Here is a 17,825-nt window from a genome sequence, read left to right on the forward strand (position 1 = left end):
GTTAATTTTACCCGGATTATTTTTGGAAATGGTAAATTTAAGATAAAATATCTCGAAAACATATGAAAAGTTGTTTTGGTATAGAAAATTGTAATAATTTGTTAAATTTGTTAAAAAAGTTAAATAAACTAAAACTTATATAAAATTACGTTTGGTTTAGTGTCCAATGTTTTGAGTGGAAAAAATATAGTAAATTGTAGAGATTGTTATAGAGTTTGTAAACATATTTATTTCAATAATCGATTGCATTTTGTTAAAAATTATTCTTGTTTCATACATTGAAATAAATTTTAAAAACTTTCTTCTTTTTCATTTATTTCAATGAAATCAATGGAATTGAAAGTAAAGAAACAACAAATATTTATTATAACCATTAATTTTAGTTATGTTGTTAAATTCTTTAAAAAAATGAATCGATACTAATATTTTGTTGATATAACATTTTATAAGATATGATCATCGAAGGGAAACCGAACATGAATATGTGTGTAGATAATAGTTTGAGGAATGTTTTGAGTGCACGTCTTGTTGGATTTCGTTGTATAACATGTTTTATAATTTATAAGCGGTGCGTGTGTAATCGAGCGTGGAATCGGCGTTACGCAACCGTCCGGAGACGGGCCTGCACTCTGCAGGATTTGTTTGTACAAATCGGGGGTGGGCCGCTAATTCGAGATGGGGGTGCGGAGTTTGGCGTCGCGGCGCCGCGCATTACCGGCGCCAGCAAACTTCGAGATCCATCCTGACTGGATCCGCGGGTCCCGCCGTCGCCTCCGCCTCCACCGCCGCCCCCGCGTCTGAACGGTCCCCTGGATATGATAATAGTTTTATTTACTTTATTTATGGATGTTTTCGACTGCTCTCCTCGGAAAATGGCATTTGTCAAAATAACAATGGCGCGCGTGGGAAACGCATTCGCCATTTGAAATTCGAGTTTGTGGATGAGGGGGTGAAGGAGATGAGGCGAGGGGTGAAACTGAAAGGATGGATAGATGGATGGATGCAGGCCTAGTGTTCTTCTTTTCTTATGTCCTTTTTGTTTTTCTCCGGTTTGTTTCCACGTCCTTTCTTGCTATTCTCGACGCGAAGGGTAACTTGAGGACAATTAAAGTGATGAAATACTTTTTCCTGTTTGTTGTCGGGCAGCGTCTTTGTACGAACTCTGTTTTCCATAAACAAGGGGGGTGATTTGATAGAATATCATCATCCCCATCTCAATCGATAATACGAAAACAACATCATTGCAATATAATTCAACAACAAATTATTGCTTAAAAATTCAATAGGAATTATTATTATAGTTCTAATTATGAAATTTGTTTTCACACAAAATTGAAAAAAAAAAATTATTAACTCCGAAATTCTTTATATATTTACTATATTTTCTTGCTATTGCTTATTGTGTGCAACATTTTAACAAATAGAATATCAATTCAATGATTGGCAAATGTTGAATCTCTTTTCAATAATCTAAAGGATTTTAAGCATTTATTGTAATTGCAACATTCACAATTATTAAAATATACTCCAGTAATTTTTAATTTGGCGAAATGTAATTTCCAATTATAAAGGATCGTCAGCTAACTTTATAAACAGAAAAATGCATTTTTTCTTTTTCTCTGTATTCTGAACACACTGGAACCTTGCTTAACGAGCAATTCGCATAACGAGCATTTTGCTTAACGAGCACAATTAATTGTAGGAAAAATGACTCGCTTAACGAGCGACGTTTTGCATAACGAGTGACGATGAGACAAGAAGTCCCGGATTTCGTGTCTTCTACATCATTTTTAAAACTTGTGTAATCATATATGTGTATTTTTGAATATGTTTCACTATATGAGTAAAAATCCGGAAATTTTAGAACGGATTAAACTTGTTCCACTGTATAATTGTTATTTCTCAATTAAAAATACTAAAGTCAATAGTAATTATAGTATATTATTTACGTGTGTTTTATAATTATTTGTTTTTTTACAATTTTCACATTAATTTAATTTACCATAAACAAAAATTTGTTTAGAAATTTTGTAAAGAACATTTTTTTAAATGATTGTTTTATTTCTGACACCAAATGATGCTCAAAGTTCTTTCATTATTGAGTTTTGTAAGGAATAGATGAATAAAAAAATAGATATAATACAATTGAAATTACATGATTTAAATAATACAATTATGACTACGTAACTAATGGATAAGTGATTAGTATATTTAGAGAAATGTTTGACAAATTTTCAAAAATAATCTTTATCAAAGTAATGTACAAATAATTCGGTTTTATAATTATTTAACAGGTAATGTTAACGTTATTGTCGACGTTTATTCTACAATAATTTAAAATTATTATATTAACAAAAGACTTAAGTCTTTTGTACAATCAAATTCTAATAATAATTCTATATCAATTAAGACAAAAAATATAACTGCCCTAAGGGCTATCAATCTAAATGTTTCTGCATGGGAATATACATTTTCTATGTGATATAGAATAAAATAATAAATATATACAATAATAGAATAACATGATTTGATATATCAAACGTAAACGCAACCAATGAATAAAGAAGACATAAATATATGTACATCTGGATTACATACATGTAGGATACTTGAATTTGGGAAGGATATCTAGATTTTGAAAGACATATGATTTGGAAAGCAAGAGGAACAATTTGAGTCTTTGGAAATACATTTCTCATCTTTCGAGAATTTTGGTTTTAGAATAAAAGAGATTCTTGTGGATTGGAGCAGAACGTTTGTATCCGCAGAGCTTTTCTAAGACTGGATTTTGGCAATGGGAAAGAAACAATAGTTATAGATTGGACAGCAAATTGATTTATATATGGAAATTTCCTAATATTTAATTAGAATAAAAGAAATATATTTTATTTCCAATGAAATGTTATGTATTTGACAGAAATACTTAGCTTGATAGCCATTTGGTCAAAATTAAAACCAATTAAAAATATAGTAAATCGCCAACTATCCGGGTCTAAATTTACCGTGGAAAACTATAAAAAAAATACAGATTACATTATAAAATGATTAAAAATATGTTTTTGCATATCAATAGTTTTTAAAATCAAATTAAAGGGATGTTTGTATTAAACGAGTTTAACAATTATCCGTATTTTAACTTTTTCCAATTACCACGAGTAAGTAATTTTTTTCTAATAATTATTTTTTTGCAATAATCACGAAAAAATATTTATTTTAATTTCTTATATTCATTAATTTATTTTAATTTATATACAATAGCAATAATACAAATATATTATCTACTGCAAAGGGCTATTGATTATAAGTCTTTTTTTTTTATAAATATCATTAGTGATGATTTTTTCACAATAATTGGTGCATATCGATATAGATTGTTAAAGGGTTTTGCATTTTTTTCTTTTTTTCCTACTTTTTCATTTGGCTTCCGCATTACGCGCCAACAAGCCAGCCACTGTCTGTTCAGTCAAAGCACAAAAACCAAAATAACACTTTATTCTTCGGATTTCTTCTTTAGCCCAAATAATTAAAGTAAACAGCTTTTTCCAATTAAACCATAACTTCCTTCTTCAGCCCAAATAATTAGCATAAATCTTAAGATATGACCAAGCGCCATCTATACGAAAACTGATGACCTGCAAGGTACAGCATTCTCTCCACCAGATTTCGCTGCAATGCAGTGTTCAACTACACGAACCACTGTACCATGAATCTATAGTTTCCTTCTTTATTACAATTATATTTAATTATATTTTAATATTATTGATGACCTCAAAAATTAATAAATCAATATACCCATCAAATTTATTATTTAACAAATAAATTGCCAATGCATACAATTTAATGAAATAATTAATCAATACACAATGTTGTTGACAACAAATATTGCATAGTTAACGTAAAACATGATATCATTATTAATGTTTCCAATAATGTAAACATACCAAATTTTGTGTTTGAAATATAATGTGAGTTATGTAATTAATAAAGCAATGAATACAATTAAATCTAATGACCAACTGTTGTCTAAAGTTCGATTTTACTTACTTTATGTGAAATCAAACTTTCTTATCTAATATAACAATAGTAATCTAACAAAAATTTAAAGTTTTAGCACTTTGCAACAGTTTTTAATGATTGAAATAATCAATATTTATGTTAATATTTTTTTCATAATTATTATAGTTATAAATTGAAAGGTAAAATGTGAAAAAATGACTTTTTATATATATATATATAAATGTTACATTTTCTCTGTTATTATTTTTGTTAAAGATTGTATGTTGTCTTTAGAATATAAGGTAAAATATAAAGCTAGCGTTTTAATAATATTTTTTTATGAACTTTCCTTCAAGACTGGTAAGACAATTTGCATAGTAAATAAATGAGCAGGAGGAGCTGAAGCTGTTCATTAAAATGACTTTCTACATAGAATACACCATCTGCTTTTATATAAAACGAAGTTTAACGAAGATAGGAAACGAGAAACCAAACACAGCGGAAAGTAGTGAGCACAAACGAAATAGAGAAACAAATTGTTGAATGCCTTGGATTCGCGAAGAAAGTAAGTCGAGGAGGAGAAGCAGATTTGCACGTGATTCAAAAGTTTTGAAGGAACGTCTAGAAACTTTGCGTCCCAAGTATGCGTCGTAATTAAAAGCAAGTAGGTAAATGGAGGAGTGAGAGAGAGATATATTTTAAAGAGACTTTGCCCTATTTAAGGAATAATTATATTAATTCCGAGATTATGATCGAGAACCAAGAGCACCGAACCGAAGGAAAAAAGTTTCACCGTTTATCCGTAAGGACGAAAATAATCTTCAGGAAGTTTCGAGGTGCGAAAAAAATAGTAGAAGAAGTTTTAATTAATCCAGAAAGATGAAACAGAAAAATAATGTATTTAAATTAATGATCTTAATTTGTAGTTTAGTTACATTTAGTTTAACTTCAGATTTATTGAAAAAATTTAAATTAATAGAACAAAATAGAAAATTTTTATTGAATAGATTTCAAAACATTTTATTAATTCAGTAAAATAAATATTATTCCCTAAATATAAATTTTCAAAAATAATCTTTATCAAAGTAATGTACAAATAATTCGGTTTTATAATGATTTATTTTTTAGCATGTGATGTTCGTTCTGACGTTTATTCGACAACAATTTAAAATTATTATATTAACAAAAGACTTAAATTTCTCTAAATATATTTTTTTTGTTCAAATATTTCTGGTAATTGCATTCTTTATCATAGATGATGTTTTAGAAAAAAAAAATTATAATAGACGTGAATGGTATGAAATAGGAAACCTACATATAGCATTTATTTGATTTCGATAGATTTTGTTAAAAATATATATTATTCCAATATTCAAAACGTCAATATCTTCAGGTTATTCAGGTTTGTATCAAATCTAAAAAGATAAGCAATATTTTTTTTGAAATATGTATTAATTAGAACGTAGTTCTTAATGAAAATGATATCAGAATTGATAATTTTTGTAGTGGTTTATTGTCACTTAATTTTGGAATATATAACAACGTTGTGCTTAAAAGAAGAAAAAAAATAAATGTTCTATATTGTATATTTCTATCAAGGTTTAAGTTAATGATTTTATACTTTAAATGAGCGAATTATTAATTTTCCAATTCAATCTTTCTGATTCTCGAAAAGCTGTTAACCTTCCATTTTATTTGATTTAATTCAAGTTGACAGAGATTTGTAGTATTTCCTGTTCAATTATAGATTCCTATATTAATTACACTCATAAAAGAACATATAAATGATTGTTTCACAATTCAATACTATTTTATACCAATAAAAAACTATTAGATGCAGTTGATTATTTTATACTATTGATGGGTAGTTATGAAACTTAAGGGTCTATATCGAAATACCGACAATCAAATTCTCGATATTCAAAATCCCGACAACCATAATGCCGATAGTATCAAAATCCAAACAATATATTTTATTATTTGATATAGATTTATTCATAATAAACCTTAACAATAAGAAATAATCTGAAATGTAATTAGATTATTTCTTATGGGATTGTGGTTGCCGGTATTTTGAATGTCGTAATAGTGATTGCATGAAACAACTTATTTTGTAACTGATTGTATATCATTGGAATTAATACTTAAATGTTTTTATAGATTTTGCAATTTACCGATAAATTAAAAAAAGTCCATTTTAATTTATTGTTGATTATATAACATAGATTTGAAAAGTTTGTGTTAGATAAGATCTAATTTTACTGATAGAAAAATAAACATTAATTTCTTGCTATACACAATTTCACCAGTAAAGTTGAATATAAATGTTTCCGATTAGTAATGAGCTGGGGATTCCGACTTTGAGTTATGCAATCGCTTCCGTTAGTAGAGGTTTGTGAATATGTTTGTCGACAAAGAAGTATTCCATTGGGTTTCAACGTGAAAGTTGTATGTGTAATAATGGTGGGGTCTGTCGTTCTCCTTGATGGCGAAGGTAAAAGTCAGTCCGTTGCCGTCTAGCGAGAAAGAATGCGTGCCGTAGGAGCTTTAACGAGAAGCGAGAAATGTCCGTGAAGTGAGAACACAAAGCCAAAGTGGAATAAAGTATTTGCAGGATCCGGAGGGCGTATAATAAATACCTTCATCCCTTGCACACTTGAATAGGTAGCTTAATAAACATGATTGGAATATTTAGTGTATGATATTCAATTAAGTGCGGCACGGAATTTCGGTTCGTCGAACAATTAGCGACCCTTTAATGCTAGCGAATCCCGTCAATTCCTCCCAAGAAGCGCAAAGCCCTTTGGCCATAATGGTGATATCTTTGGAACTTCCTGGCGATTGTTTAGATCCGTCTCACCGCGGCCTTCATCGGAACGCATTGATTCTACTTTCACTGACAACCGCAGCGCTTGAATTATTTAGAAAATATATTTTATAGAATCCATTTGCAAATATTCAGAAAATTTTGTGAAAGCTTCAAATATGTTTTTTTTTAAACAGTTAAAAACAACAATATTTCATTATTTAATGTACTTTAATTTGCAGGAATTACGTAGTGGAATATATCAAATTGGAACATGTGCGTCAGAGCGGTAATCTTGTTGTTGGTGGCTTTACTTTGTGGATTGGCAGCCGGTGGTTACATCCCCCCAGGACCAAAGTACCGATGTCCTGAGCAGAAATTGCTACTGCATCCTTGCACTTGCGAGACCGAATCCGATGTGGGAATAAGCGTTCGCTGCGAGAATACCAATTTAGCCAGCATGAGTATTGGCCTGCAAAATCTGGCCACCTTCAAATTGCCCATCGAAACGTTGACCTTGCACAAATGTCATATTGGTATGTACTTATCAGTGTAAACAGAATCGGTTTGGTGTCCTAAAAAGAAACCAGAGTTGAATTTATGAGATGAATTGAATTGAGTTTAATGTGAAGGGTTTCTAGTGATTTTGATTTTCAAACTGTATATTATAATAGAAAAGGAGAAATTGAATCGCACTTCAACTGTAGACCGAGTTGTTAGGCTACTGTTAGCATTACATTGAAATGCAGGAGAGGTATTGCATTGGAAACTTGGGAAACGTGCTCGATTTGCATTACAAATCACTAATGAACTTCCTCGTAGCAGCTGATATTAGAAGATCTTATTATTTTTAAACTAATAAACAAAGATTTGGAAAATACATTTTATATAATTCATGTGAATATTCATAAGAAATATATGAAATCGTATTACATGCTAGAAAGACTTCGTCAAAACTTAAGGACGTAAGTCGAAATGGTTGTAAGTTGACTTTCATACAAAAGCCAAATTTTATAGGTTTTCTTACTGATTTTTAACTACAAATAATTAAACAATTATTTTTACGCGGTTTTAAAGTCTTCGATTAGTCCGTTTTCAATCAGCAACAAGTCCTAAGATCAATAGCAATATTTCATAATATTTAAAGATTTGTTATTTGGTGAAAAGATCAAATAGGTATAAATAATGTCTTTGCTTTCATATTTTTTTTTTGTATTCTGATCATATATTCTAGATATGAAAATGGCTTTATAATTTAGAAATAGAAAATTATAATTAAGTGTAAATTGACTCTTCGGTCGAGATCCGCACATGACACGAACATCAATTTTATAGATTAGATTCCGTAACGGGTATTGCGCGCACGGCATTAGAAATTTTCCGCGATTTTGTTTATTTGTCCTCCTCACCACCATTTACGAGAAATGTAAGAGATTGAGAGCAGACGGCTTTCCCGTTCGTCTTTAATGGGACAACATCCAATTCAGCTCGCGTGTTCAAGAAGCCGATGAACAAGATAACACGAACGGAGAAGACCTCGACTACCGTACAGACGACGAACCCGCTCTTGGATGTTCTGCACGACTTTCCCGACCAACATATCTCCCATATCAACTAGCACACCTTTAATTACCGGCTTCCCGACACGTCAGGATAAATCGCATTTGGCGTTAAGAGCCATAACGCTTAATTGAAACCATTTAACTCTCACGATTCACACGTTTCCAATTCTTGTGTTTACTTTGTAGCTCGTCTCTTTGGAAGTCTGCTGTACAAGTTAAAATTGCGGATACTTGTGATCGAGGATACGCCTTTGGAGAAGATCGAGGAGTATTCGTTCTTAGGTGTGAACAACACTTTGAACGAGCTCTACGTGTACAACAGCATATTGAAGGAGTTCCCCAAGGAAGCGTTTCAGGTACGAACGGTTTCGCTCATTATTTACAATCATTGCAGTGAAAACGCTCTCAGATTTTAGGTAATTTGACGATTATGAAACTGGACGGACACAGGATTACGACGCTGCAGAAAGATGCGTTCTTCGATACGGAACTGGCTGGTAAATTGCTGAGGCTACAAATATCCAACGGGAATTTATCCGATCTCCTTGTGGAGTCGTTGCAGCCTCTGAGGAAGCTTAAATACCTGGATCTGCACGGAAATCAGTTGAAAACTTTGAAGAAGAACCAGTTCAAGGGGTTGAGAGACACCGAGGTGCTCGACCTGAGTCATAACAAAATAACGAAAATTGATGGAAGCCATTTGGCCGATCTGACTAAGCTCGGCTTCTTCAACGTGTCGCACAACGAAATCACCGAACTCAGCAGGTAACCACATTATAATATTAAAATCCGCTTGATTGCGTAACAGAAAAACAGCTAAAACCCAAAATAAAACATAAAAATAATTATAACAAAAAATAATATGCGAAATTCGCGTTCCGGTGTTTTCCGTACTCGAAATTTTGACATGTGACAACTGCAGCCAAATATGAATTAAACTCGCCACGTTAAATATTTCAATAAAACATTGTGCCAATTGTGCATTGTTATTATTGAAACTGACTGAATTTGAAAATGATTTGCAGCATTTTTTTTTATTATGATCGTTTTATTTTCCTTTTTACAGGGGAGCTTTTGCGAGGAATGCCGTACTGAAGCTGCTGAACATGTCGCATAACAAGATCAGGAAACTGGATTCGAACTCTTTCCGTGGCATGCGTTTCTTGAGGAGACTTTTCCTGTCGGATAACGCTATCTCGGATGTCGGGCGGGGAACGTTCGCTTCCATCGGCAGGATCGGAACCATCGATCTCGCCCGGAATTCCATCAAAAAGATAGACTATCAGATGTTCCACCAGCTTAACTTCATAGAGGTAAATGCATTGCTTATAAACACAATTTATAAAGATTCCGACTTTCCGTAAACTGCTTTCTAAAGTCGAATCGGATTTAACGAATATTCAATTCATAATTTAAAATACAAGTAAAATTATTTTTTTTTACATAATATTTTTTTTTAGGTATTGGATGTATCCGAAAATAATGTGACAGAGATACAGAAGGGGGCTTTGAAAGATTTGTTTTTGACGAATATCAATTTTTCTCACAACGCGATAGCTTCTATAGAGAACGGGGCATTCGTGAATTGCGCCAACATGACTATACTGGATTTGTCCTATAACAATCTGAAGATGCTCCCTAAGAAGACTTTCGATGAGACAACATACGCAAGCGAGTTGAACATGGCTTTCAATTACTTAACCGAACTAAACCAGGTGTGTGATTTATTTATTATTAATTTTATGTGAGAGTAATTCAATGTACTTCAGATCCCGCTACACAATATGACCGGATTGAAGATCCTGAATGTAACGTACAATATGCTAACGAAAATACCGAGACACACCTTTCCAAAGTTGTACGAGCTTCACACTATAGATCTTTCCCATAACAACATCTCGGAAATATTCAATGCCGTTTTCCAAACGCTTTTCTCTATACGAATTCTCGACTTAAGCTACAACAGTCTTGAGACCATTAAACCAAGTACGTTCGGGCCGATCCCGACGATGTTAGATTTAGATTTGAGCTACAATAGAATACGTGATATGTCGAAGGGTGCCCTCGCACGTATGGGTGGCATGAGGCAATTAAAGATGAGCGGAAACGAGCTGCATACGTTGTTCATTCTGCCAATATCTGTCGCTCATCTGGATCTATCTAGGAACAAATTTGAGAAGATACCGCCGAAGCTGTGGCCCTCGATGAACTCGCTTCTAAGTTTGGATTTAAGTTGGAATCAATTAAGCGAAGGCTTAGAGTCCGAGAGCTTCAAGGGACTGTTAACACTGCAGCGACTGAATCTTGGTTATAACGGGATCAAGAAAGCGCCTTGGGCCGCCCTTGGTGATCTATCCTCCTTGCAGTACGTTTACATGGAGGTAAAGTTTGCGGTTGTAAAATGAAGACACAATTAAAACCGCTTAACTTCCGCAGGGCAACAACTTGACTAAATTGGATAAGGCCGCTTTCGGTCGTATGCCTGTGCTGTTCGAACTGAACCTGGCCAACAATCAGCTGAACAACATCAGCGCGAGAGCTTTCGAGGGTCTGATCCAGATGATCGTCCTCAATTTATCTAACAACAATATATCGCACATCCACGCAGAAGCAATGAAGGGTGAATACGAGCGATTTTCGTGGGATTGCGAATTAGTGTTTAATCGATGCATATAATTCCAGGATTGGTGGCGCTCCGAGAGCTGGATTTATCCTACAACAGAATAGAGAGGATTGACAACAAGACCCATGGATTATTGATGGATTGCCTCTCATTAGAGAAGGTAAATGAATCGAATGCTGGAGCGGTTAATTAGCTTAATTTCGGTTTCAGTTGGACCTGAGCCACAACAAGATCAGCTTCATCAACAGGAAAACGTTCCCGAACGAGCCGTATACGCCGTACAGGCTTAGGGAAATTGATCTATCATACAACTCGTTACCTGTTATTACCTACGACATCAGATTCGGTACATCGAAAGTGGAAAAACTCAATGTTTCGCATAACAACATAGCGGATTTAAGACGAGGTTCTTAATATAAATTAAATATAATTAATAAAATCGCTAATTTGTTTTTTTAATTTTAGGAGCTCTCGGAAATTTAACCATGTTAAGAGAACTAGATCTTTCCTTCAACAATTTAGAGGATATAACTAGTGAATTGGAATCATTTCGTTTACCGAAAAACATGTCCAGACTACATTTATCTCATAATCAGTTAAGCTTGTTACCATGGACGCATATCAAGAATGTAACTAAACTCGAATTGCTTGATATATCGTACAATAACTTTGAACGGTTTGATAATAATTTAACTGATTTGGTACTGCATAACACAAACGTTGTTTTCGAAGGTATTTGAAACTTGAAAAATAATTACTTTTTTGAAACCAACTTAATTCTTATATAGGGAACCCTTTGATTTGCGATTGCTTTACACGTCCACTGCGAAGGTACATTAATAAACAACTGCACGTGAAACAGATTTACAAAGATATCAGTTGTTTCGGCCCACCTTATCTGGACGAATTATTTTTACACGAAGTTCCCGATGACAGATTAACCTGCCCGGGTAACGTAAACATTTCGAGGATCATGGAGTCAGAACCAGGGGAGTACGACATCACTCCAGATTTTCGCTTCAGATCATTCCAGATGTGAGTACAAGCATGATGGTTTGTGTAAGTGCTCTCTCTGATCGTTTGCGTTTGCAGCAAAAATAACCAGATAAAGGTGAAGTGGCTGGTCGTCAAGAACGAGGACATCGGAGATCCTTATATAATCATCCAGAATACCCGGCAGCCCGATAAATTGCTCTACGAGAACACTTTGCCGTATTTCAAGAGGAGCGTCGAGATCGACGTAGCAAATTTGAGTGCATCCGAGGAAGTTGCTCCTCTGGATTTCAGCGAGTTCCAGCTGTGCGTCCTGGCCAGAGACAGTAGGGCCTTCGTGAGGAATAACTACAAGGAGCAGTGCAAAGATCTACCACCTGTTCTCGCGTTCGCTCATCCTCTCCGCAACTCTGTGATACTTACCATTACTACTCTTATACTCAATCTATATTATTTTATCCTCTGAAGCAACCTTGTTTCATTTACCAAATATATATATGTTTAAGATGTAAATATTTATTTTCGTCAACAGAGACTTGTAAAGTAGCAATAATAAAAAGGTTTTAATTAATTCTCGATGCATTTCGTAGATCTTGCATAAATCATTTGAACCTACTCGATGGATTAACTAGAGATAAAAAGAGATAGAGAGAGAGAAAGTCAATTGCGCTTGATTAATTGTAGTTTATAGACGAGGAATGAGGAAAACGTAAGACCATCCAGCATGCTAATAAAGACGAATCCCGAGCGGAGAGTGCACCGTCACGCCTTCGCCGTCTCCACCACAATTGCGTAATTAAGTATTTATTTGTTTGTGGATCTTCGGCGGCAGCAATTATTCTCCTGATAAATTCTCCCTCGTTAAGACTTCCGGACTTCTCTTAAACACCGTGTCTCGCCTTCGGTGCATTCGTTTTCCTTATCCTAGCAACTGCATCAGCAGTAAAAGCAATTTCTTTCTACCTCTTAATTGTAATTTGGTCGGTGCCACAAAGATTTCAGCACTTAACGAACCGCGAATTCTTAAACAATGCAAATTGTATCCGCCGCATAAGAAAGAAGAGAATTCATTAAGATCAAATACATCCTAATTCTTTACAAAATAAAGAAACGAAGATAATTTTATGACCCTTAACTATTTACTTAACTGTAATGATATTAATCTTTTTATTATATAATTTTTACAAAGACAAATCATAAACCTTTTAGTAGAAAGGATAATTAAATTGCAGCTTTCTGTAAATCGCTGTCCAGGATTTAAAATCTCCCATTGATAGTCGGACATTTACGTCAGATATTTTTCCATTTACGACTGAAATTATGACATTTACGTGATGCTCGGCGCATTCGGAAATTTCCATGTCCATGACGTGAATGCAGTTTATTCCTGCATCTCTTCATGCGGGTTTACATCTTGTTTCTGGAATACATTACACACCCATCCACACAAGACTAATGCACGTTTTAACTGCACTCCTCTTCTATCCAGTGAAAACGCGTACGCGAATTTATTTAATTGCAATTGAATATATTTTCGCTCTCTACGAACATTACGAATCCCATTAACCCAAGTGAACTTTAAATGAAGTGGCTTGTTGAAGAAATATGAATTCAAGATTTTAGTTAAATGTTTTTTTTTGCTTGCGCTATTCCATTTCAATTACTCGAATTGAAATATCTTTGCTTTATTGGGGCGTTTGAGACTTAATTCGCACTTGTAAGTCTTATCCGGTTAGGAAATTGCCCGGATTTAGGTCAAAGGGCGTTCGTCTCAGTCTAAAAATTTAATTTAGTTTCAAGCGAGAGAAGATTTATTTTTCTTTTCTACTACAGTCAACCCATGAATACCACAGTTAATTGGTTCAATTTCAAAACCGTGTTATTCGTTACTCCAGATTTATAAATGGACATTTGGATTTGGATTCGGATTTAAATTTTTATTTAATATTTGTTCTTAACTGTGTAAGATTTTGTACAACGATGAAAAGTAATTGCTTTTACATAAGGAAGTTTGTTGATTATCAAAAGACAAAGTTAGCAGCGTTTCATTGAAATCTGTAATAGAGTTCCTTTTGAAAATTGATAAATCTATAACATCAAAATTGATTGATTTTCATTATTTAATAATATGCAAACAAAATTACAAGGAAAAATGTGAATCTCGTTGAAGTTCAATAGAAGAAGTTCATAGATATCTATAATTGTTAGAAATATTTAGACAAACTTGTATGAAGAATGAAAATAATGAAAAATTTGAAAAGTAAAATTAAGTTTCCAACACGTGGATTTTACAAATTTTGGAATTGCAAAGACATTCGTAAAGAATACGTCAGATTAACAAATTATCCATTAACCATTGTTTTTATATTAACCTAATTCTTACTTATTGTATTATAAGTCAAACGAAGTTTTAAAATTGATTATTAACAAGAAAAGCTATGTTGCTGGATTGTCCATTTAGGGATAGATTGAAAATTTTGTTCGAAATTGTTATTCAAGATTTTATGTAACTTAAGTATCGTGTAATTTGAATGCTGTCTGTATATTTCTTGATTGATGAACGTGTAAATAAAAATGAAGATTTGAAATATGTGAACAATAATTTATGTTTAAGGAGGAGTAAGGATATATGGAGAATGACAATTCTTGTAATAAATTAATAAAAAAAATATATAAATGTATAATTAGATATTGAAGTATTTATATTTTAATAAAATATACAATTAATTAACCTTTCATATATACTTATCATTGAATTAATGTCATGTGAATAGTAACGTGATTCGATCGAAGCGAATGCTTGTTTCTAATAAAATCAGACCAAGTGAGAGAGTGAGAGAAATAAAACGAAAAACGTAATACGATTGTTAAACTAATTTAAGGACCGTTAAACTATTTTTGTTGAGAACCTAGTGTAATGTGAAAATTAATCATACTTCTCACACGTACCCTCAAAATATAAACAAACAGAAAAATTAGGCCTTGGGAATATTGAAGTAGAAGAAAAAAAAATAAAAACAAAGTGGGCCATATTAACAGTTAAAAGCGAACAGTTCATCATGTAAAGTTGGAACCACGACTGTTTGTTATGTTGTTGTTTCGTGTAAATCGAGTTGATCCAACCGAAGGGAAACTCGTTAACAATAAATCCCAATGTTGTATTTGCTATTTATTTATTTATTTATTTAGTTTTTGCGTTGCGTTTGAGCACAAAAATATCGTAGCTGTAAACGCGAAGGAATATAATAAACTGGACTCGGCGATCGCATAAATTTCGAGCTTGTATTTACTTGTCCGGTCGATAAATCGTTGCCAATCAAATGGGTTCGTGACGAGGGCACAGTTTTTTTGAGGTCCTCCGGCGACAGACAAAGTCGATCTTAAAACCTGCACTCGTTACTTCTTTTATTTTCTTTTTGGTACATTTTTTTTTTGTTAATCATAGAAGACGCACGAAACGTAACCGAGAGATATAATTCGTTAGATGTACCACCATGTGTTCCGCAGTTATTTGCAAATTGGACAACTTTTGGAATTTCCTTATTGCTCTGAGGAATGTTATCTCGAAAAACGATTTCTAGCAAGTCGCATTACGTTCTCAAGATTTCTATCTATCGCCCGATTATCCGAGTATAGAAAAACATAATTAATTTGGTTTAGCGTATTTTACTTATGAATTAACGACGCGGATTTTCGAGAGGCCGATTACACTGATTGCGTAATCCCTCTAATTCCTGCAGGATACCTCATCAATCTGCTATAGTACTGGAGCATGGGAACGCTTTTTAGCTATATAAATGTAGGTGGAAGTTATCGGATCGCGGATGTAATTAAATGGAAATTGGCCGAGGGGATTCGGATTAAAACTGGGGAAATAGTTTCTCCATTTAGATTATCTTTCCATTTGCGTTTGTCGGGGGGCAAGGAAAGCGCACGTCGGTTCATTAGGGACGAAAACAAACGGAAAAAAAATATACATATATAGATAGAGAAAGAGAGGAAGCAGGCTAAGTGCGTTATTTGCGATTGTTTCCATTACCAATTCTATTCACTTGTTCTTCCTGGTTTTCTTTTTTCAATTAAATTCAACCATTCATGCGGCCGCCATTACATTTTCCCCTTGGCGTTTTACGAGGGAGGCAGTAAAACGTAAAACTCTCCCTTCATCCAGATATATTCCTCCGTGGACAATTCCATCCAATACACTTTTCATTGCACACGTTATTGTCGCAGACTTGAATATTATTTCGTTGTAAAACATGTTACGGTTTCAGGATTTCGCATAACGCCCATACATTTCATGCTTTTCAACAGACATATTACGTTTCTATAAGTAACTGGATTTCTACTAAATAACTTTTCTTCCATAAAAATGTTTATTTTAACTATGAAAGTACACACAACCAAACAATTTATATAGATTTACTAGAGAAATACATGAATTCAATGAAATCCAGATTTGTAGGAAAATTATTATAAATATTTCCCTTTGTCTCCTCTGTTACATAACCTTTTTTGTTATGATATGTATAGCTCTGATCCCAACATTTATGTCCTCCAATACGCTGATGACAACATCCTCTATCCTTAATCTTCAAAACCTCTTATCCTCAACCATTTTATGCTTTAAAAAATAGCGCATCAAAATTAACCCATCCAAGACCAAGCTCCTTGTTCCCTACCATCGCATATCCCCTTCGTCACCCCATGTTACGTTCAATAATTATTCCATTTTCCCATCACCACTTGTTAAATACCTTGGAATCCTTCTCGATCCTAAACTCAACTTCAATTCCCATTCCAAACAACTCAAATCCAAAATTAAATCCAGATCCCGTCATTTCCATTCCTTAACCTTCAGTAACTCCAAAATATCCATAAAGTGCCTAACATCCATATACAAATCCATATGCCGTCCTATCCTTGACTACGGTTTCCCACTACTTTCCCAATGCCAAAAACCTGTCCGTATCCGAACGTTCCGCCCTTCGTATTCTCACCAAAATACGACATCCTAATAATCAATCCTCTACACAATCCTCCTAATGATCTCCTTTACTTCAAAACCAAAATAGTTTCTCTCCTTGACCGATACCTTTTCCTCTCCTTGAAATTTAAATCCAAACGGTCCAACATCCTCCCTCTCGAAATTCTGTGCCTCTCGAAACCCAAATACCCTTCCCAAATTTAAATATCCCACATTATCCTTATTCCAATACCTAATGTCACTCGATTGATACCGGGCGGAAAGGCATTGTTTTTACATTTACCTAATAACAACCGAGTAGTGAAATTGAAGACAAAATTGTAAACCAGTGTTTCGCAACGTGGATCCACACATCGGGGCAATTTGATTGATAAGGGTGGAAATTTTAAAATGGATTCATCCAGAGTTTGACCGTATGGCGAATTATGTATATGTTACATAGGGGACATAAGAAAGGCTCAGATGGAACTTGGCACAAAAATTGTTGGGAAACACTGATGTATACTGTAAAATGTGTATAGAATTATAGTTCTTATATTTCCTGTATATATCTGACAAAATTAAAACAACAAATGCTGTGTATTCTTTTCATGTACTTTTCAGAAGATCCATATTTAACATTTTCTATTTCTCTTTAAGGGAAATCAAAATCAGTGTATTTTCAAAATGGATCAAAGAAGGAAATGCAAGCTGTAGGCAATTGCCAAATAAAACAGTAAAAAGGGCAGAAAGACATATGGTCAATAGCCCTTTGCAGTAGATGAATTATTATTGTATTAAGGTTTTATTTTGTATGTATATTGTGGACGTTCGAAATACCGGCTGGCTCAAAATCCCGACTATATTGAAATCCCGACG

At 33.6% G+C, this 17,825-nt stretch overlaps 1 protein-coding gene across 2 annotated transcripts; it reads left to right on the top strand.

Annotated features, from left to right (window-relative positions):
- The first annotated feature begins 6,521 nt into the window (after positions 1-6,521).
- Positions 6,522-12,521, top strand: LOC108556667 (insulin-like growth factor-binding protein complex acid labile subunit). Of its 2 annotated transcripts, XM_017912876.1 has the most exons (13): positions 6,522-6,660; positions 7,045-7,338; positions 8,551-8,720; positions 8,774-9,129; positions 9,431-9,677; positions 9,825-10,079; positions 10,134-10,745; positions 10,801-10,984; positions 11,047-11,147; positions 11,198-11,393; positions 11,453-11,719; positions 11,776-12,022; positions 12,080-12,521. In XM_017912876.1, exons 2-13 carry the CDS (start codon positions 7,077-7,079, stop codon positions 12,444-12,446), a joined length of 3,264 nt encoding a protein of 1,087 aa, XP_017768365.1. In that variant the 5' UTR covers positions 6,522-6,660; positions 7,045-7,076; the 3' UTR covers positions 12,447-12,521. The 2 variants fall into 2 exon arrangements, with proteins under 2 accessions (XP_017768365.1, XP_017768372.1); XM_017912883.1 differs by lacking the exon at positions 6,522-6,660 and having other exon boundaries at positions 7,271-7,338; positions 8,781-9,129.
- Positions 12,522-17,825: the final 5,304 nt, after the last annotated feature.

This window comes from Nicrophorus vespilloides, unplaced genomic scaffold, assembly GCF_001412225.1.
Source record: "Nicrophorus vespilloides isolate i.1.1-1 unplaced genomic scaffold, Nicve_v1.0, whole genome shotgun sequence".
Taxonomy (NCBI): domain Eukaryota; kingdom Metazoa; phylum Arthropoda; class Insecta; order Coleoptera; family Silphidae; genus Nicrophorus; species Nicrophorus vespilloides.